This window comes from Camellia sinensis, chromosome 3 (genome assembly GCF_055761805.1).
Source record: "Camellia sinensis isolate YWXY chromosome 3, ASM5576180v1, whole genome shotgun sequence".
Classification (NCBI taxonomy): Eukaryota; Viridiplantae; Streptophyta; class Magnoliopsida; order Ericales; family Theaceae; genus Camellia; species Camellia sinensis.
Genome location: NC_138963.1, coordinates 170,744,580 through 170,767,234, shown reverse-complemented (window position 1 = coordinate 170,767,234; position 22,655 = coordinate 170,744,580). Strand labels below are relative to the sequence as shown.

Sequence of the window (22,655 nt, the reverse complement as noted above, 5' to 3'; positions counted from 1 at the left end):
GTCGTGTGTACCAAGTTTCGTGCTAAACCGACGTCGTTTGGTGATTTTGGGGCGTTAACACCTCGAATTCAAGTTTCTTAAGGAACTAGTTTGCCTAAAGTGAAATCCGGCTCTAACTCCCAAACTGGGAACCTGATTCGAGCCCCGTCTTCTCCCACAAGTCTCTCGTGCCTAGGCGGTCGTGTGTGCCAAGTTTCGTGCTAAACCGATGCCGTTTGGTGATTTTGGGGCGTTAACACCTCGAATTCAAGTTTCTTAAGGAACTAATTTGCCTAAAGTGAAATCCGACTCCAACTCCCAAACCGGGAACCCGATTCGAGCCCTGTCTTCTCCCACAAGTCTCTCGTGCCTAGGAGGTCGTGTGTGCCAAGTTTTGTGCTAAACCGACGCGGTTTGGTGATTTTGGGGCCTTAACTCCTTGAATTCAAGTTTCTTAAGGAACTAATTTGCCTAAAGTGAAATCCGACTCTAACTCCCGAACCGGGAACCCGATTCGAGCCCCGTCTTCTCCCACAAGTCTCTCATGCCTAGGCGGTCGTGTGTGCCAAGTTTCGTGCTAAACCAACGCCGTTTGGTGATTTTGGGGTGTTAACACCTCGAATTCAAGTTTCTTAAGGAACTAGTTTGCTTAAAGTGAAATCCGGCTCTAACTCCCAAACCGGGAACCCGATTCGAGCCCCGTCTTCTCCCACAAGTCTCTCGTGCCTAGGTGGTCGTGTGTGCCAAGTTTCGTGCTAAACCGACGACGTTTGGTGATTTTGGGGCGTTAACACCTCGAATTCAAGTTTCTTAAGGAACTGATTTGCCTAAAGTGAAATCCGACTCTAACTCCCAAACCGGGAACCCGATTCGAGCCCCGTCTTCTCCCACAAGTCTCTCGTGCCTAGGCGGTCGTGTGTGCCAAGTTTCGTGCTAAACCGACGCCGTTTGGTGATTTTGGGACGTTAACTCCTCGAATTCAAGTTTCTTAAAGAACTAGTTTGCCCAAAGTGAAATCCGACTCTAACTCCCAAACCGGGAACCTGATTCGAGCCCCGTCTTCTCCCACAAGTCTCTCTTGCCTAGGTGGTCGTGTGTGCCACGTTTCGTGCTAAACCAACGCCGTTTGGTGATTTTGGGGCCTTAACTCCTCGAATTCAAGTTTCTTAAGGAACTAGTTTGCCCAAAGTGAAATCCGACTCTAACTCCCAAACTAGGAATCCGATTCGAGCCCCGCCTTCTCCCACAAGTCTCTTGTGCCTAGGTGGTCGTGTGTGCCAAGTTTCGTGCTAAATCTGGCTCTAACTAGTCCCGTCTTCTCCCACAAGTCTCTTAACTTAGAATGTAAAGAATGCAAAGATACATTTTAGCTTAGAATGCAAAGATACATTTTATACCTGATCTTCTGGTGGTGGTGTATATGGATTCTCGTCTTCTGCAGATTCCCTAAATGCCCGGTGGCCACTCGATGCATCAGGAACCTATGTTAGTCAATGCATAATGTGTTAATCATATTAGAAATTTATACATAATCTTGAGTGAAAATTGAACTATCAAACAATTTAATTTATATGGAACCTGTCTGTTGGGATCCACACTCGCCCCCTGTGACACAAGGGCCATCATCTCAGCTCTCATCTGCTGTAAATGTGTAGAGAACTCTGCTCGCAGCTCCTCCCTCAACTCATCCCTTAGCTCTGCACGAACCTGCTGCATAATCTGATCAATAGTCGATGGCTGGGGTGTTGACTGTGATGGCCCAGCACCATCTTTATACACCGCTCTCCGAGGCACAATTCTCCCGTATGTGCGACAATATCCATGTCCGTCATGACCTATCAACTTATGGAAAATGGCATTCCTAGCCTCCAAAGTCCGACCATCCTTAGGTAGCATAGAGAGTTGACGATTAAACTCATCCTGTATTGAATAAGACATACAAGTATATGCCAAATTAAGATGGTTGACACACAAAAAATAAACTTTAAATACAATCAAAGGTGTTTGGAAACTACCAAGGTCTGGATAACATCTGGGCCATCTACTCTACGTATCATAAGCCGAACATTCATCTTATCAGTAGACTCCCCCTCACTGGTCATCTACATTTTTTTAGAAATATGAAAATTAGAATCCAAATAATTTGCAAATATACAATGTTTATTTATATACAAAAATAAAACAATAAAATGTAAACCTCATGCCGGATCTGAGAGAAAGTAGTACGCCCTGTGGTATGAGCTATGCCGTGAGCTCGCCGATTTTTAGCGTTCCTACTTGCAATTTTCTATAACAGGTTCAACAAATGTAAGTATGTAAATATGATTTGTATGTTTACATATCATAAATATAACTTATTTGTATACCTCAGCATCGGAAGTACGCCAATACTCCACAAGTTGTTCCCACTGGCTTGGCACAATGTGCATAGGAACATCATCCTTCAGATTAGGATCAGAACTTCTAGACTTGAAATACTTAGCCTTAATCTTGTTTTTGTGATCCTTCCATATGCTGTTACAGTTTTTCATGCAGATTGGTTTGTACTCCTCTGGACATATATTCAAATTGTCCTATAAAACACAATTTCAAAGTTTAAGGCTAAGTATAACACAAATTTGGAATACTTATACAACAACACGTGAGATCAATTAATTGAAGAAAAAAATGATATAATTTCATACTTTCAGAGTCATAACTTAAAAAATAAATAAATCATAACCAAACACCGCATGAGGCACAACCAAAGATCTTATAAGTCTTAACTAAAATAATATCATAATTAACAAAGATAATTCATCATAACTAAAGGAAAAAAAAATGACATAACTAATGATGCATATGATAAATGGATGTGTATGGTAGAATTCTCCAAATTATTAGTATTCCATAATACTATGCGGCATTATTTATAAACTTGATAGATGAGTTATACAAAAACACACTAATCAAGTATATTGTCTTAAAAATTATTTAATAAAGATGGATCATTATTCTGTATATTATAATTTTGAACATCACATACATAATCTTATGTAACAAAGTAGAATAAGAAAGCCCAGTCCAAGTTTCTTTTCTATCTATATATATGGAGGCCCAATTACTTTCCATACTACAAATTACTTCCACAAACACACCAGCAAAGATCAACCAGGTAACGTAAATACTTAAATGCCTCGCACGCTACATGTTGGGAACATTGTAAGATATGCTCTCCTTGAAAGAAAATGCAAAAACTACATGTAATGAAATGATAGCAGAACTGCATTAGCTATGGTTATGAAGTTCACAGACTAGATAGATGTACAGTACAACCAAATTAAGCACAGAACCATTACCTGTCGATAGAGTGGTGACTGGAACTTAAAATCTACCAAAAAATAAAAGCTTCAAGTTCCTGGATCAAGTCCCGGCCTAAATTCCCAAAAGTTTATCAAATGATCAAAAAGACTACTTTTCGATACAGTTGTCTGGAAGAAAAACAGAACAAATGATAGGTACATCAATAACAGTATCAGCAAAATTAAACTCATGATTTATTTTATTATAAGACTTAAACTTTGAGTTTTTTTTTTTTTTTTTTGTAATTTTTCATATTATTTTTTATTGGACACTTCTTATATTATTGAGAATTGCATTACTTTAGTGATTAACTAGTGTATATAATATGAGAAATTTGTTGGATTGTATTATGAAATTTGAAGTATACCAATGAAGTTTTTTGAAACTCTTCAATCGTGGAACTAAACTAGATTTGAACAAATTTTGCAGTTTGGTTTTGGTTCAATTTCTAAAATTTCACGATTTATGATTCCAAAATTTCTCTAAGGATAGGTTTAGTACTTGGATCATCTCATAAACAAATTAAACTAGTATGTAAACACCCCTACTAAAACAATTGATTAATCAGGCTAAAAATGATTATACATCATTCACTTTTATAAGTCATGTATATTTTCATTTTCAACATTTTTAGCAAGTGGCCACAAATAAGAGACCTGTTAACAATTTTTTTTTTTAAATATCTAAAAATAGGTTGTGAATTTTTAAAAGTTTATTATTTTTCAAAAAAATAAAATGATTGGAAATAATGAGTGTTTCCATAAATGTTATTATTATTTATTTAAATATACAAATTAAGTGTTATTATTTATTTTCAAAAAAATAAAATGATTGGAAAACAATGAAAACAGATTTTAGTTTTAAGTTGGGAATAATATCAATGTAATTATAATTATAATGTATATATATATTTATATATAATTTACATATTTATATATATATATATATATATATCAATATATATATATATATAAATGATACAGATATATCATATACATTCGCAGATGATCTACAGATCTGTATATATATACAGAGAGAGAGAGAGAGAGAGAGAGAGAGAGAGAGAGCATACGCAGAGAGAAGACTTGTCGTCCTCGCCGCCGGTACCTGTCGTCCTCGCCGCAGCACCACCGCACCACCGTTCGTTGTTCGTAGGGATTTGGTTAAAATGATCAATACAGCCGTTCGGCTTCGTAGGGATTTGGGGGAAAAAAATTTGTTTCAAACATTTAGGGATTTGGATTATGTTTTGATCGAACGGCAAGATGAATAGGGAAGAGCGGAGGCAAAAAAATTTTTCACTTTTTGCGACGGTAGGTTTTACACCGTCGCAAATGGCAAGTATTTTGTTCATAAAACGACGCCGTTTAAATTAGACTTTTTTGCGACGGACATTTGCCGTCGCAATATGTAAACTATTTGCGACAGCAAACGTATGCCGTCTCAAAACATTTTTTTTGGCGACGGTAAAAACATCCGTCGCTAATACTGATGCATTTATTCCCTTATCCGTGCATTTTTTTATTACTAACGAGGACAACGCCGTCGCTAAAGCCTTCATTTGCGACGGTTTAAGCTGCCGTCGCAAAAAACCATTTTTTACGACGGGACAAGTGTCGTCGCTAATGCTTCCGTGTTTTTTACCCCCTTTTCTTGTAGTGTATCCAAAACACAACCTAATGAAGTGTTTGGTTTTTTTTGATTTTCTGAAATTGAGCCTTTTATTTTTCATATTTTTTTATTTTTAGTTTTTTTTAAAATATTTTAAATAAATTGTTTTTTACTTCCTAGTTACACATAACTTATATGTATATAAAAAGTAAAATATTTGTAAAAAAATCAATACATACACAATAATATAAAAATATACTACATTTTTTGTATTTCTTTTGTATTTTTTGTACAGTTGTGTTGCATACCCCCAGTGGGGGTCGCACCCCCAGTGGGCCCCACTGGCCGAAACCGCAAAAAAAAAGAAAACAGTTTTTTTTGGTCCAATTATGGAGTGCCACCTCACTGGGGGTCGACCCCCAGTGGGTGTATGAGGCATTTTTCTTTTTTGTATTTGATAAATTTTTTAAAGATTTTTTTCATAAATATTATATTTTTAAGTATATCTAGGTTGGGTGCATTTAAAAACTAAAAAGAAATTCTTAAAATATTAAAAATTTTGACTAAAAATAAAAAAAAAATACAGAAAACACAAAACACAAAACTCAAATTTTTTGAAAAGTAAATTCAATTTTCTGAAACCAAATAAATCTAAGATCCGGACATAACCTAATGAGTACATTAGGAGCAGCTCTTTAGTTAATCACTTCTGCAAATTTCAATAAGCACAAACTGTACATGGTTAAATCGCACAGCTTGCTTGGTTGTGTTTTTTTAAAAATGCTTTTAGAAAATTTTACTTTTTTATTTTTCATATTTTTTTGTTTTTCTGAATTTTTTTAATATTTTAAGCAATTTTTTTTTACTTTTTAGACATACCTAGCATAAATATACCTAAAAAGTAAAAAAATTGTAAAAAAAACCTTTTAAAAATTCACTAAATACCAAAAATACAAAAAAATACGAGAATTCAGTACATTTTTTGTATTTTTATGTATTTATTAAATTTTTAAAATATTTTTTCACAAATTTTGTACTTTTTAGATACATCTAAGTAAGGTGCATCTAAAAAAGTAAAAAAAATATTTAAAATTTTAAAAATATTCACTAAAAACAAAAAAACACGAAAATCAAAAAATTGAGTTTTCAAAAAACTTAATTCAAAAAACTCAAACCAAACACGCTGTCAATTTTTCAAAATTCAAAAAACTTAGTTTTTCTTTTTGTTTCTTTTTTTTTTTTTAATAATCATATTGGTTACCATGAAAGGAAAAGTTACCAATAAATTTTAAATGTTGAAATTGTGCTCCATTTAGTCCCAACTTTTTTTCTTTTGATTTATTTGGTCCTCTCTATTGCTCAATGACGTAAATACCACTACATATTTTTCTGAACGCTTGAATAGGTGATGGTGTGGTGTGGTGTGGCACAACCTCATGTTTGTGTTTGTGTGCTTTCAAAATTTGTGTTCTGCACGTGTCACATTGAAGGTGATCGGTAGGTGCAACACATCAACAAAGTGCCCTAAGGCTCTTTATGCTTTTTGTCTTGAAATAATGTATGTCATGTGACACATAGTGTTTGGCACGTGTCTATATGAGGGTGATCAGTGAGTGCCACACATCAACAAAGTACAGTAAAGCTTTTTATGAGGGTGATCGGTGGGTGACACATATCAACAAAGTACACTAAGGCTCTTTATGCTTTTGTCTTAGAATGATGTATGTCACGTGACACACACAAGGAATGATATATTTGACCACTCAATGTTACCAAACAAAGAAAATATGATCAACTGGTAAGATATTCCCCCATTAATAGGACTAATCAGAACAATAGAAACAACCTTAGGACCAATCGGTAAAACTATTTGTCAAATAGAATTTATTGGTAAATATCCAATAATAATAGTAACAATAATAATAAACAAATAAATCTAAGGACACAAAACCAACAACAAAAAATGGTTTGGTTACAGATATTAGACAATAAGGGCTTGTTTGTTTGTATCTTAATATATAATTTTTGAAAAAAAAAATTTAAAATTTTGTTGATTCAATTTTTTTTATAAAAAAATTCAAAATCATTTTTTCTCTTCTACACATCATCAATTAATCATTTTTTCTCTCTGCACTCTCCTTTTCAATCATTTTTTTCCTCACGCACATCTACTCAATTATAACAAAATATCAAATCATTCTAAACTCCAAAACTATTTTTCAAAATATACAACTAAACAAATCAAAATTTTTTTAAACTCTTTCCGTAATTTTTTTTTAAAAAATTATCTCACAATACAAACCAAACACACCTTAAGACTCGTCATAAAAAATAAAGAGATAAATTACACCTACACCTCCTAAGGTATGTCTTTAATACAGATATTTCCCCCATGTTTTAGAAATTACACTGACCTTCCTGTGTCAGTTAACACTCTGAACAAATATATTAAAATGACTTTTTTACCCTTATCCTCCATCGCCTTTTGGAGAGCTGCTTCTCTATCCCACGCGTTTTTATGGCATTTGATCAAACATGAGAGAGGCATCATCCTCACAACTGTCAATTACCTCACCTCCACCATTACCTTCGGCCTACCTCCACCATCACAACCATCATTCCATCGCCGACCCACTCATCCCAACTGTGAGACCTCCAACGACGCAACCCACCTCGCCCCAATCCCAACCCGTGACCTCCAGTGACCCAACCCCCAGCCGCGACTTCCAGATCTTCTATGAGATCAGCTCACCAGCAGCAACAATGGGATTATATTTTTCAGCCATGGCAGCACGACGTTCCTTCACCGTCACAACACTCTCTCTTTCTCTCTCTCTCTCTCTCTCTCTCTCTGTTTTTTCTCTACCCTTGTTTGTTGTTGGTTTGATTTGGGTGTGTTTGATTTGTAGCAGGGTTGTTGTACCTGGAAAGGGGTAGTAGTGGACATGGGTTTGATTTGTATGTGTGTTGGTAAGGCTATAGTAGTTGGTGTTAGTAATTTTTTTAGTAGGTTGTAGGTAGTTACTGTGAGGTAGCTCTAAAGATGGTAGCATAATATGCATGTTACATGCTTGATTTATTACTTCAAAGAATTAAATGAGATGCATCCAATTGGAATCTTAGCAAATAAAAATCCCTCTTGTGGACTGTTGGTAGAAGCCTATTCTTGTATTAGAAAGCTATTGCCTAGCGCAAGGAAAATGAGAAAAATTATTGAGTATGGTGAATTTTTTGGTTCTGGAATTAGTGTGCAACGTAGCAAAGGCCTGGGTTAACATTGGTGGATTGTTGGGTTATGATTTTTGTCTCTAAATTATACACACGTCATATTTGTGCATATATAAATTGCACAAACACAAAAATAAACCAAGAAAGAAATTGAGCACTTTGGGTTTTATTTCTGTGGAATTGGAGCTCTGTATACGTATGTATATGTGATGTTTGTAGCGTACTATGGTGGTGGGTAGGTTCATGTTGCTGAGGAGTGGATTTAGTTATCGTTGATGGTTCGAACTAGAAAGGTAACGTTACATGCTTAAGTCTCTCTCTCTAAAAAATTATGGTTTGTTGGGTGACAATAGGGGTGGATACAGAGGTGGGTGAAGGTGGTAGTGGTGGAGATTGGTGGTATTATGGCGGTGAGGTTTGGCGATTGCAATGGGATGTGGGGTGGAGATTGGAGGCATGTGCATATCAACTGTTTGATGAAATGATTAAATGACCATTTCAAAAAAAAAACAAAATTTATATATTTTTGGTAGTCCCATTTGAAGTGGGTGGGTTAAGAGATGGTGGGATGGTAGAGGAATGTGTGCCAGTGGTTATTGGTGAGGGGTGGCTAGGTGAGAACTAAGTGGGTGGGGTAAGGTACAACTGTTTGGTGTGGTTTGAGCGTTGGATATGGTGGCTGTAGTGGCTTTGGCTAGTGGCATGGCAATGGGGCAATGGTGCAATGGTGCAATGAGAGTTGAGGAATGGCTATTTAGATGATGGGGCATTGATGAATGGCTGTTGTTTGCTGTTGTTATTGTGAGAGGTGCTCTATAAAGGTGGTTGTAGTGATGGTATATGCATGTGCATATCAACTGTTTGCATACATGGGTAAGTATTGTGTTAGATAATAGGAGAATCTGTTAAGGGTATTTATGGCATTTTAAGAAAATTAAATGATGCCATAAGTAAAATCTGTTAGTTGACTTAACTGTCAACTAACGGAGGGGGGTTTTGTAATGTGGGTATAAACCTCAGGGAGGAGGATGTATTTTCTAGAATCACAAGGGTATTAATGTATTAGCTTGAAACCTCAAAGGTTGTAGGTATTAGTTACCCAAAAATAAATAAATAGTGCTGTTATTGGCACCCCATTAATTATTTTGGCCCTCCTATTTCTTTGGATCCCCACTTGTAAATTGTAAAATCCTTAAAATTTCTTTTCTCCCCCAAAATAATATCAAAATTATCATTGTGAAAACATTCCACGCATTCAAATGAATGCACAACCCACATCCCAAAAAGCATCTCCCAAAAATCCTAACAAAATTCACGAAGGTAATTACTACTTCATCTCCACATACTTGTTCATGACCTAATAAAATAATAAAATAAATATAGGGTTTTTTTGTTGTTGATTCAAAATTCTCCTTTTGTGGGTTTTACAATTTTCACGAGTTTCGGTTATCTGTTCCCGAACAAATAAAAAATGTTTGGTTACTTGTTCCCGAACAAATGTATAATTTTCAGATCTGTGTTCCTGAATTTCGGTCATATGTTCGGGAGTTCAGTTCCGAAAAAATGACGAACAGTTTTTATTATTGTTGCCATTGTTTTAAAAAACTTACCCATATAAGACCAATCTTCATTGAATTAAGAACATCATCAAAGTTATGAATCTCCTCTGAGCTTTTATTGTTATATTTTTCTCGTCTCATGGAGTTGTGGTTACCAAAAAAACTTCTACTCATTGTCATTGTCAAAGAAGTGTAGGTAATCAGATGATTGCCACCGTTATTGCCGGAATATTGCCACCAAAAGGTTTTCAAGGTTTTAAGGGTGTGTAGGTTTTGAAGGTGAAATTTGGGGAAGATGGATGGGTGGTGATGGAGGTGGGTGCTCTTAGAAACCCTAACTCATTATGTAGTGGGTGTTTAGGCTTAATTGTGAGATGGGGTGGCCCAAAATTATTGATGTCTTTTTTAGTAATTTTATTTGAGATTATTATTGTAATAAAAAAAATAAAGAATAAAAAAACTAAAAAATGAAGGATTCAAAATAATTGATAGGGTGCTAATAGCAGTACTCTAAATAAATAACTAAAGAAGAAGAACAGTTTCACTGGGAAATCTTTTTATAGGTGAGTTTGATCAAATTGTGGCAATACTTCATATGTGAACAATTTACTTGAGAATTTCAAACTAAACCAACTTTTCAACCAGTGGGGCAGTCCACTTCATCTTATAGTTTTTTTATTTAGTTATTTATCGGATTATCTATCTATAAATAATTATCCATGCTCTCAAAGAACTTCGTGCCCTTCATCCCACTATCCAACCAACTGTTCCTCATTGCTTGTAGTTACAAACCAACAATGACAGCCTTAGCAGAGAGGCTTTCCAACCAGTTTGTTTTGTTCCATGTCCTGTTTGTCTTTCTCATGATCCTTGAATTTGTCTCTTTTTTTAATTCTGCAACTTATGCTGCTTCTGGAACTCCTAAAGTTGGAGAAGACGGAGCTGAAGCTGTGGCTCTCTTGACATGGAAAGCTAACCTTGACAACCAGAGCCAACGTCTCTTGTTCTCGTGGGCTGGAAGAAATCATTGCAATTGGGTTGGAATCGATTGCAATAATACTGACAGAGTCACCCATATAGACCTTGAGAGTAAAGGCTTGAGAGGTACACTTTCCAGTTTTAACTTCTCTTCCTTCCCTCATCTCCTCAGCCTTAAACTTCATGACAACTCAATCTACGGGACAATCCCCTCAAAGATTGGTAGCCTTGTAACACTCACCTACCTTGACTTGTCCAACAATTATCTTTCAGGAACAATTCCATCAGAAATAGGAATACTCTGTTCTCTCACAATTTTGTATCTTTATGATAATCAACTTTCTGGATCCATCCCTCATGAAGTTGGAATGTTGAGGTCTCTCATTGAATTCGATTTGTCAAGAAACAATCTCACAGGTTCAATCCCTACTTCTATAGGGAACTTGGCCAACTTGACCATTCTATACCTTTATAAAAACCAACTTTCCGGGTCCATCCCTCAAGAAGTTGGAATGCTAAGGTCTCTCATCAATCTCCAGCTGTCAATAAACAATCTCACAGGTTCAATCCCTACTTCTATAGGGAACATGGCCAACTTGACCATTTTATCCCTTTTTGAAAACCGTTTTTCTGGATCCATCCCTCAAGAAGTTGGAATGCTAAGGTCTCTCATTGAACTTGGTTTGTCAACAAACGATCTCACAGGTACAATCCCTGCTTCTATAGGGAACTTGGCCAACTTGACCATTCTATACCTTTATAAAAACCAACTTTCTGGATCCATCCCCCAAGATGTAGGACTGCTAAGGTCTCTAATTGAACTTGATTTGTCAACAAACAATCTCACAGGTTCAATCCCTACTTCTATTGGGAACTTGGCTAACTTGACCATTCTAAACCTTTATGAAAACCAACTTTCTGGATCCATCCCTCAAGAAGTTGGAATGCTAAGGTCTCTCATTGAACTTGGTTTGTCAACAAACAATCTCACAGGTTCAATCCCTGCTTCTATAGGGAACTTGGCCAACTTGACCATTCTATACCTCTATAAAAACCAACTTTCCGGATCCATCCCCCAAGATGTTGGACTGCTAAGGTCTCTAATTAAACTTGATTTGTCAACAAACAGTCTCACAGGTTCAATCCCTGCTTCTATTGGGAACTTGGCCAACTTGACCATTCTAAACCTTTATGAAAACCAACTTTCTGGATCCATCCCTCAAGAAGTTGGAATGCTAAGGTCTCTCATTGAACTTGTTTTGTCAAGAAACAATCTCATAGGTTCAATCCCTGCTTCTATAGGGAACTTAGCCAACTTGACCATTTTATCCCTTTTTGAAAATGGTCTTTCAGGTTCAATCCCTACTTCTATAGGGAACTTGGCCAACTTGACCATTTTATCCCTTTTTGAAAACCGTCTTTCTGGATCCATCCCTCAAGAAGTTGGAATGCTAAGGTCTCTCATTGAACTTGGTTTGTCAACAAACAATCTCACAGGTTCAATCCCTGCTTCTATAGGGAACTTGGCCAACTTGACCATTCTATACCTTTATAAAAACCAACTTTCTGGATCCATCCCCCAAGATGTTGGAATGCTAAGGTCTCTAATTGAACTTGATTTGTCAACAAACAATCTCACAGGTTCAATCCCTCTTGAGTTAGGAAAACTAAACTCCCTAACTTATTTCATTTTGCGTGAGAACAAACTAACAGGCTCCATTCCTTCAGAAATGGACAATCTTACGCATTTGCAAATCTTTGATATAAGCCTTAACAAGCTCACAGGTCATATACTACCAAGTATCTGCCTTGGAGGATCACTTACCAGACTAGTTGCATCAAACAATTATTTAATCGGTGACATCCTAAAATTCTTGGGAAATTGCAGTCACTTGCGTCGAGTTAGGCTCGATCGAAACCAACTCACTGGAAATATATCTGAAATTTTTGGGGTACTCCCAAACTTGGTATATATCGATCTGAGTTATAATAACTTCTATGGTGAACTTTCTAAAAAATTGGGGCAGTGCCATAATTTGACAAGTATAAAGTTCTCCAACAATAAAATCTCCGGAAATATACCACTTGAGTTTGGAGGTGCAAGTCAGTTGCAACTACTTGACCTCTCTTCAAATCATCTAGATGGAGAGATCCCAAAGAGTTTAGGCAAGTTGGCCTTATTGTTCGATATTTCTCTGAGCGATAACAAACTTTCAGGCAACATTCCAGTAGAATTTGGCAGGCTATCTAATTTGGAAGATCTAAACTTGGCGGCAAACAATCTAAGTGGATCAGTTCCAATGCAACTAGGGAAGCTTGTGAAACTATTGAACTTGAATTTGAGCAAAAATCTACTCAGGGATGATATTCCATATGAAATAGGGAAATTACAGTTTCTTCAGAGTCTTGACCTTGGAAACAATTTGTTGAAAGGTCAGATTCCACAACAGATTGGGGAATTGCAAAGCTTAGAGACATTAAATCTATCCCACAATAAGCTGTCTGGTTCCATTCCATCCTCTTTTAATGGGAGATCAAGTTTGACATTTGTTGATATATCTTATAATCACTTGGAGGGTCCTTTGCCCAACACCAAAGCCTTTCAAGATGCTCCATTTGAGGCATATGTAGGTAATGATGGTTTGTGTGGAAATAAGACTGGTTTGATGCCATGCTCACAAAAAATAAGCAATGGTGCTAAAGAGAAAAAACATAACAAAGTTTTTCTTTTGGTCATGGTTCCTGTTTTGGGCATTTTATTACTTGTGGTTGTTGGGAGTTTTCTAGTTCTTCGAAAAAGAGTGGGAAACAAAGAAAATGAGCCTAAAAGAGAAAATATTGAAAATTTGTTTGCAATATGGAGCTATGATGGAAAAATGGTGTACGAAAACATCATTAAAGCAACAGAAGACTTTAATGCCAGACATTGCATCGGTGTGGGAGGATATGGCACTGTTTATAAAGCCAAGTTGCCAAGTGGGCAGGTTGTTGCTGTAAAGAAACTTCACTCTTCACAAGATAGTGAGTCGGAAAACCTAAGGAGTTTTACAAGTGAGATTCGTGCATTGGCAGAGATACGGCATTGTAATATCATAAAGCTTTATGGTTTTTGTTCGCATCGACGACACTCATTTCTAGTTTATGAGTTCATGGAAAGAGGGAGCTTGGGAAATATATTGAGCAATGAGAAAGAAGCATTGAATTTTGAGTGGAGGAAGAGGTTGAATGTTGTTAAAGGTTTGGCAGATGCTTTGTCATACATGCACCATGATTGTTCGCCTCCGGTCATCCATCGCGATATATCAAGCAAGAATGTTCTACTAGATTCCAGATACGTGGCTCACATCTCTGATTTTGGCACTGCTAGCCTTATAAAGCCTCAATCATCCAATTGGACTTCATTTGCAGGAACCTTTGGATACGCAGCTCCAGGTATGGCATGACTTCTCTTCAAATCAACAAGCAATTTTTTTTTTTTTTATTTACCAACTTTTATGGAATAGTTTTTCTCTAAATTGGCATGCAAAGCGTTTTCTACTATTCTTCTTCTTCTTAATCTTCCATGAACAAACTGTCTTTTCTTTTCTTTTTTTTTCCCCCATTTCCCCTCTATTTTCTTTGGTCTGTTTTTATGTCAGAACTTGCTTACACAATGAAAGTGAATGAGAAGTTGGATGTTTATAGCTTTGGAGTTTTAATACTGGAAGTTTTAATGGGGAAGCATCCGGGCGATCTCATCTCATCTCTTTCCTCATCACCACCCACTGTTTATGGTGTATTGTTGAAAGACATATTGGATATGCGCCTCCCATCTCCTGGGAATCATTTGGAAGAAGAAGTGGTCCTTGTTGCGAAGCTAGCATTGACATGTTTACACACCAGTCCACAGTGCCGACCAACAATGCGACAAATTTATGTGGCTCTATCAAAACAGAGACCGCCTCTGCAGAATTCATTTCACTTGATTTCATTAGGACAACTCTTTGATTTCAAATGTTCAACCTCCTGAGCATTCTCATTCTCCTCTTCCCTTTATTGTTTTGCATTTTTGTTTTTCCATTTTTACTTTGAAATTTTGATTTTCGTTCTCTTTGTTATCTATTTCTTTGCCATTTTCTGTGTTCAAAGTTGGAAACACATTGAAATACTGTCGGTAAATAAAAACTTGTTCCAAAGGACAGGTGTGAATAAGATGAAGAGAAGGCTTGGTCGCATAGCCTTTTATCCTTATGATATGTTTGGCTGCAATGTTGTAATTTGTAGCCTCATTATATTCTTGGCTTCATAAACCTAGCCTGGACCATGTAGTGACCCCTCATTGTTTTCCTTTCCTGTAAATGTTTTGTATGCTTAAGTGAATCAAAGTGATCAATTGATTCAGTAGGTGACTCAACAATTCAATTGAACAGATCTCCTTATAAGCCGTGTGATTCAGAGTATTTTTGCAGTTTTTTTCTAAGCTGTTAATCATCTATAAGCAGCATCTAAAAACACACACTCACCATTTCAGAATAATCCCCCCCCCCCCCCCCCCCCCCCCCTCCCAAAAAAAAAAAATAAAATAAAATAAATTCTACTTATGTAACCTAGTTCTAGTGCATAAGTAGAAATTATAGCCTAACTAAATATTCCAAAGTAAAAAAGAAAAGAGGAATGGCATAACCAACTCATTTGAACTGCAACAAACCAATGAAGTAGCTGCTGTTATAATGTACATCTACAATTGCATATATGAGTCATGATAATTCAAATTACCATACCCTTGAAAGCAGAGTAGTCCAATTTAAAATTAGGACAAATTACACTTTGCACCCTTATACTTTGCACCAAATTTCACTTTATCCCCTACACATGAAATCATGATAGTTAACCCCTTGCACTTCTGGTCAAATCCCACTTTAGTTCTTATACATGAAATTGTGACAATCAACCCCCTGTACTTATGGTCAAATTTCACTTTGATCTCTATACAAGTGTCAATATTCTATTTTTGTTACTTAATTGTTTAAATTTTTAACAAAATCTAGTCATGTGACAACAATGTGATTACAATATGAGGGTAAAAGAGAAAAATCATCTACATTTTTTAGCAATACACAGTTTATTCCAAAATTTATATCAAATTATGACTATATTAGGTTAAAACAAAATGCAGATTGTGAATGATTAAAAAGATGAATTAAAGTTTTGCATAAATTAGAATCATGAAATTCTGTTCTTCAGGGTAACACAGTCTTCTGTCTATTCATCTTCATCTCTCTTTAATTTTTGTGTTGCATTTTTTTTTTTATTTCAAAAGCTCTATTTTTTTACCTCTTCATCCCAATTTTTACCATACGAACATATGTATATTGTATTATTTAACTCTCACGTGCTTATCGCGTAGGACGAAGTATATTGGTGGGAACATGAATGATTTTCCTCTCTTGTCCTCATTTTGTAATCACATTTTTGTCACATGAATAAAGATTTAAAAATGAAGTAACAAAAAAGTGACGTTGACACTTGTGTAAGGACCAAAATGGAATTTGAGCAAAAGTACAGAGGATTGACTGTCACGATTTTATGTGTAGGGACTAAAGTGAGATTGGACTAGAAGTGTAAAAGGTTGACTATCATGATTTCATAGTAAAGTGAGATTTAGTACAAAATATAATTTATTCTTAAAATTATTCTACTATTTACTAATATAATATATATCGTTTTTAAAAATTTTGAGAGTGTCACAGGCCTACAGCACCTCTAGATCCATCCTTCATTGTGCTTGTCATCTTTCAGTCAAAATTAAGGTAGGTTTCACACTCCTTTTGTATGGGTTCCCGTTGCAATGGATTCATTTAGTTGGTGACTTTAACATTGTTTCATGAATTTGACGCGAGATTTAAAAATAAAAAGAAAAAAATATAGATAAATGTAAATAAAATATAATTATTTTTATATATTTTTTCTTTTTTTATTTCTAAATTTCTATTCAAATTCATAAACCAAACACAATATAAGTTGACTTTTTTCGTCTTTAAGGTTGTGTTTGGTTTATGAATTTGGGAAAGAATTTGAAAAGAAAAATGAAAAAAGTAAGTAAAGTGCAAATGAAATATAATTACATTTCACCTAAGTTTCACATACTTGTTTTTTTTTTTTTTTTCAAAATCACTCCCCAAATCCATGAATCAAACACAACCTAATTAATATTTTAAAGTCTCTTAAGGTTGTGTTTGATTGGATTGGAGGATTTGATGTGAAAAATAAAAAGAGAAAATGAAATGTAATTTCACTTTTTGTTTGGTTATAATATAAAACACAAGAAAAAATAAAGTGAAAGAAATGCAATCTCACTTTTTGTCTTTTGGGTTTATTTGGCCTCTTTTGGGAACATGAAAAAAAAAAAAAGTCAACTTATTGGCTTATTTGGAAATTGAGTCACATCATCTTTCTACTTTTTTTTTTATATTTTTTTCAAGAAAAGACACACACACACACACAAATAAAATAAAATAAAATAAATAAATAAAAAAACCCAATAAATTAGCTTTTTTCTATTTCTCAAAACAAGTCTTAAAGTCTTTTCTTTTTTTATTTCTCAACTCAATCAAATTTAGATTGGAATTTGAATTCAATCAATTTTTTTCTTTTTCTTTCTCTGTGTCTTTTTCTATTTTTTTTTTTATTTTTTCATATCAAATCTTCCAACCAGCTTAATTGTTTGGGACTTATATATGTAAACGTAATTGATTAGATTGAACAATCATAAGCAACTTTCATTTGGGATCACAGTTTTCTTTCGGGAAGTGATTGAGACCCCCTCTAATCATCACCCTCACATACACGTGGTGAGTAGGGGTGAGTAGCGGATATTCCGATTTGCCAAAACCGATCGAACCAAACCGATCCGCCGCATTTTTGATGGATGCGTGAAGATGAGCGGACGGTTGCGGATTGATTTTCTCCAATCCGTCAATTTGGCAGACGGATGGCGGATTTGAGATTCCTTTGGCCACAACCGAACCGCCAAACCGCGAGCATCCCTATTAATTTATAAGACTTTGTATTTTCAATTTGTTTAAATATTTTGTTTGTGTTTTCAATTGAAAAAGAGTTTAAATATTTTGTTGAAAAAAAGTTTTCAACTTGAATATATTTTTTGAATTGAAAAAAATAAACGTATTATTTATCTATATTTTGTAGTTTTAAAATCTAATTCCAAAAATAATAAATAGAAAATATGATATATGCTAGTTGGTTTTTGTTTTCAAAACATATATAGATGTAACAATACAGAGACATACAATCTCTACTACTGCTCTGTTCATGGTTTTAGTGGTTTGAATTATTTTTATATTTTAAGAACCATAGATTGTAATACTTTATGTGGATGAATCACGCTGTGATTGTAATATGTGGATGAGACATGTAGTGATTGTGATATTCTAAAATTTCAAACTTTCTTTCTTTGGATGAGGTATACAGTGATTGTAATACTTTTTTAAGTCATTGACTGTAATACTTTATTCTTTTTTTTTTTTTTTTTTTTTTTTTTGAGGAAGTGCACAAGTTGAATTATGTTGAAAATTTAAAAAATTTTAAACCGCCAAACCGATTCGCATCCATCCGTCAAACCGCCAATCCGCTCAATCCACATCCGCCGGATTGGCGGACGAATGCGGATTCATTTTCTCAAATTCGCCAATTTGGCGGATGGATGGCGGATTGGAGGTTCCGTGGCTGCAACCGACCCGCGCCCACCCCTAGTGGCAGGTGGTGATTGGAGGAGAAGGAAAAAAAGAAAAAGAAAAAGAAAAAAGAAAAACTGGCCAATGAGAGAGAGAGGGGGTCAAGGGGGTGCCTCCTTGAGAGGGGTCCAACTCATTTTCCTTTGTTTTTTTCCCTTAATGTTGATAAGTGATCAAGTTTGTATTTTATTTTTTTTTAAATATTAATAAATCAGTAGAGTTAAACAAAAAAATACTTGAGATCCTCAAAAGGTGCTCATAATTGTACTCATACTAATGTGATAAGATATGCGTTAATTTTTAATTTATTACACATCTATAGTGGTGGACTCAAAACTCATATTACATTATTATGGATGAATTTATAAGAGAAAATTTGTAATAAATCTAATCTAAAGAGGATGTAAGGCATTAGGTCCAGTGAATATTTTTTGTTGATGAGAAATCCACACTTTATGAAATAGTTTGATGAGAAGTTCTAGAAGACATTTTATTTTCAATTTTATCCCTTCACTTTTTTTTTATCTGTTTGACTTTTCGTTGACTATCTATTCAAATATCTATCTATTCAAATTTTTTTGTCTATCTATTCAAATTTATATCTATCTTTTCAAAATTTTTAACTATTTGTTCAATTTTTCTCCTAAATTCTATCTATCTAATCAATTTTTTTTTTTATCTCTCTGTTTAATTTTTCTCCTAAATTCTATTTATCTATTCAATTTTATATCTATCTATTCAATTTTTTTCCTAAATTTTATTTATCTGTTCAATTTTCCCCCATAAATTCTATCTATCTATTCAATTTTTTTTATTTGTTGAAAATATGTGCCAACTTTTTGTTTATCTATTGCAATCATCATCATCATCAACATCAACTACAACAACAACAATAACAATCAACAACTACAAAAAAAAAAAAAAAAAATTAAAAAAAAAAACTATAGAACTAATAGATACAAACCCAACCCTATCATACACACACACACACATACACAAAGACAGATAGATGCACTGCTCAGAGATCAGAAAAACACACACACACACACACACACACACACACACACACACCCACACATTGTTCATCAAAAAAAAAAAAAAAAAAAGCTCAAAGCAACATCCCTATAAATCTTTGACTTAGACTCTAAATTACTCTCTAATAGCTACATAATCCAAGGCATTTGAACAGACAAAGGAGATGAAGACAACGATCGATCACTCCCAAAATAGATCTAGCAAAGAGCACCCTCATTTTCAACCCTCATCTATACATATATATACAGATATGGAAAATCAAAAATCAAATCCATGAACATATATATATATATATAAAGAGAAGAGGCGAAGATGTTTTAGTCAAAGGTCTTGTAAATTTAGATTTTGTTGCCTATGGAGAGGATGTAGCCTAAGGGCCCTTGTTTTTAGAGATAAAATAGAAAGAATTGTTAGTGAGAGGATTGTTAGTGAGGGGATTAAGAAAAATTGTGTTTGTTTGATAACCAATGGACTAGTAATAGTTCATGTTTGTTTTGAGAGATAGGGGTGAGATTAACCATGTAAAATTCCACAAATACCCTTTGCATTATTATCAAATTTGGACTTATACCAACTAAAGAATAAATAAATTTTTACTCAATGTTATTCTTGTTCTTTTTTTTATTTTTTTAAATATTAAAGAATCCAACTATCAAAAAAATTTTAGTCAATGTTATTCTTTTTATTTTTTATTTTTTTAATATTAATGAATCCAACTATCAATAAATTTTTACTTAATGCCATTCTCTTTTCTTTTCTTTTTTTTTTCTTTTTTTGTTTTTGTAAATATTAAAGAATCCAACTATCAATAAAATTTTACTCAATTATTTGTGTTTAATATTACATGAGCCATATTATCGAGATTCATAGGCATTTCACGGTGTATGAGATTGTGGAGAAGGCAACATGCAATGATAATACGAAATTGAGTCTTGATTGGAAAGTAAGAATAAGTCCTCAATATTGCTCACCTCATTTTAAGTAGCCCAAAACACCTCTCAATGACGTTACGAGCAGAAGAGTGGCTTATGTTAAAAAGCTCTTGTGGAGTTGTTGGGGCACCCTCTTCTCTCCATGTGGAAAGATGGTAACGTTGTCCTCTATATGGTGCAAGAAAACCCTCCTCATTTGTGTAACCCTCATCTACGAGATAGTATGTCACGCCCCAAAATTTGGATAATTAAATATTAAATTAGGACTAAATCTCAATCAATATTCCATCATCCAAATGCTAAGGGTGAAACAAAATCTAAATGTTTTTGTCTCAATTTGGTTTAAGTAAATTTCAAAGCTCAAAAAAATAAAATAAAATAAAATAAAATTTACAAGGGTTAAAAAAAATTAACAAACGCCAACCAAACCATCCATCATAAATTCATAACTATCCAATTCCTCCAACATTAAAGTAACAACAAATAGTCAAAACAACTTAAACAATGTAAAGTTAGAAAATAACCCACAATGCCAAATTATTAAAATACTAGGGTCATAGAATAAATAAATAAATAAATAAATAAATAAATAAATAAACTAATATCAACCCTAAACTCCAGAAAACAAAAGAAGTCTGTGAGACATATCCTATAACTGTAGTTATTTCTCGTCACCACCATAGTCCCAACTAATCCTACAAAGAAAGCTCAATTGCACTCAAACATAACGCACCCCGAGATGCAAAGAGACAGCGGGTTAGTATACAAGTATACTAGTATGAGTATAAGATTTGACACCCACGTGTCCACTAGACACAAACAAAAGTACATTTAATTTTTGTTACTAGACAAAACTAGTAGTTCTAGCCGCACCGAGACGAAGGGATAGTTTCTTGAGATATAGTGACATTTAGTTTTTTACCCGTACACAACTAAATATAAATTGAGTATAAAAAAAAAAGAAAAGAATATCGTGGGTTAGTCCTACGAAAAAGTTAGTAAGATCCACTATTCTGCAAAAAATAAAGTTAGTATAATTTAATCATAAGTAAATTACTGAAGAAGTATAAAAAATGCACCGTTTCATGCTTAAATCATTCGAACTGATCAAAAATCAAAAAACAAAAGTTATACAGAATAAAATTTCCTAAAAGGCAAAGCGAAAGAATTTAGTAGAAACTGAACAAGATGAAGAAAAACTTGATAGAAAAACCTAGACGAAAATCGACCTAAAACCTGATGTTGAAAATGAAAAGAAACTACTCTAAGATGATTTTTTTCGAAAAAGTTCAAAACACGATAAGTGTTCAGAATAAAGGTTTACTTCAATTTTCAAGAAATCAATGAAAATGAGCTCATTGCGTGAATTGAAACAGCATCTAAAGTCTGCATTGCTAAAATGAATAAAAACTATCCTGACCAAGATCATCTGATTAAAAGTTCTAATCGATCTTTTTAGTAAAAAGTTAAAATACAAAAGTTGTCTAGAATTACGAATACATGCCTCTACCCAAATTTCGTAATTTATCGATGTCGTTTACTATTTTTCAAGATGTACAAATCAATAAAATTCAAACTATACCAATAAGCTCATATTTAATTCTTTATACCTTAACTTCACCACTTTTGCCCTTCACTTCCGGCCTACACATGTATCTCATATGCCTCCCACGTACCTAACACCGCTCTGAAGCCAAACATGCACAGGGATATCGTCCCAAGTTTGACCCACACTCCCTGGACAGTTAGCATATACGTATGCACGTAAATCAAAGCACTCGTCTACTCCTGGGAACGAGGCAACAATATATATATACACAATCTTTTATCTACTCATGAGAAGAAACATAACAATGCCAAGCCTAAGGCATCCAAATAAATATCATAATCCTCACTTTTTTTTTACACTTTTTCTCACCAGCACTCAAATAAAACAACGATTCATAGAGTTATGGCGGAGTATTCGGAATTTATCTATGGGTTCCCAATTTATTTTAATTTCATATATCTATGAGTGTGATTACATCCATAAAATAAATAAATATATATATATATACACCCTAAACCTTGCATACACAACTAACCAAAATAGTTAAAATCAATCCATCAGCTACATGCAAGTACAATATCAAACCAACATCAAATAAATAAAAATAAATAAATAAAAACAGCGAAATAAACATAAATCAAGGAAAGTGGGTTTTGCACTCACAATTATTTTTTTGAAGATTAAAAAAAATACTTAGAGAATTAATCAAGTC

General features: G+C 34.3%; 2 protein-coding genes across 2 annotated transcripts; one reads left to right on the top strand and one right to left on the bottom strand.

Moving 5' to 3' along the window:
• Positions 1–1,303: 1,303 nt before the first annotated feature.
• LOC145821193 (uncharacterized) lies at positions 1,304–1,982 on the bottom strand. Its single transcript, XM_082917731.1, has 2 exons — positions 1,558–1,982; positions 1,304–1,460 (listed from the first exon to the last, which is right to left on the bottom strand). Exons 1-2 carry the CDS (start codon positions 1,915–1,917, stop codon positions 1,371–1,373), a joined length of 450 nt encoding a protein of 149 aa, XP_082773857.1. The 5' UTR covers positions 1,918–1,982; the 3' UTR covers positions 1,304–1,370.
• Positions 1,983–7,456: 5,474 nt separating this feature from the next.
• LOC145822906 (uncharacterized) lies at positions 7,457–14,927 on the top strand. Its single transcript, XM_082921393.1, has 2 exons — positions 7,457–14,129; positions 14,336–14,927. Exons 1-2 carry the CDS (start codon positions 10,439–10,441, stop codon positions 14,704–14,706), a joined length of 4,062 nt encoding a protein of 1,353 aa, XP_082777519.1. The 5' UTR covers positions 7,457–10,438; the 3' UTR covers positions 14,707–14,927.
• Positions 14,928–22,655: the final 7,728 nt, after the last annotated feature.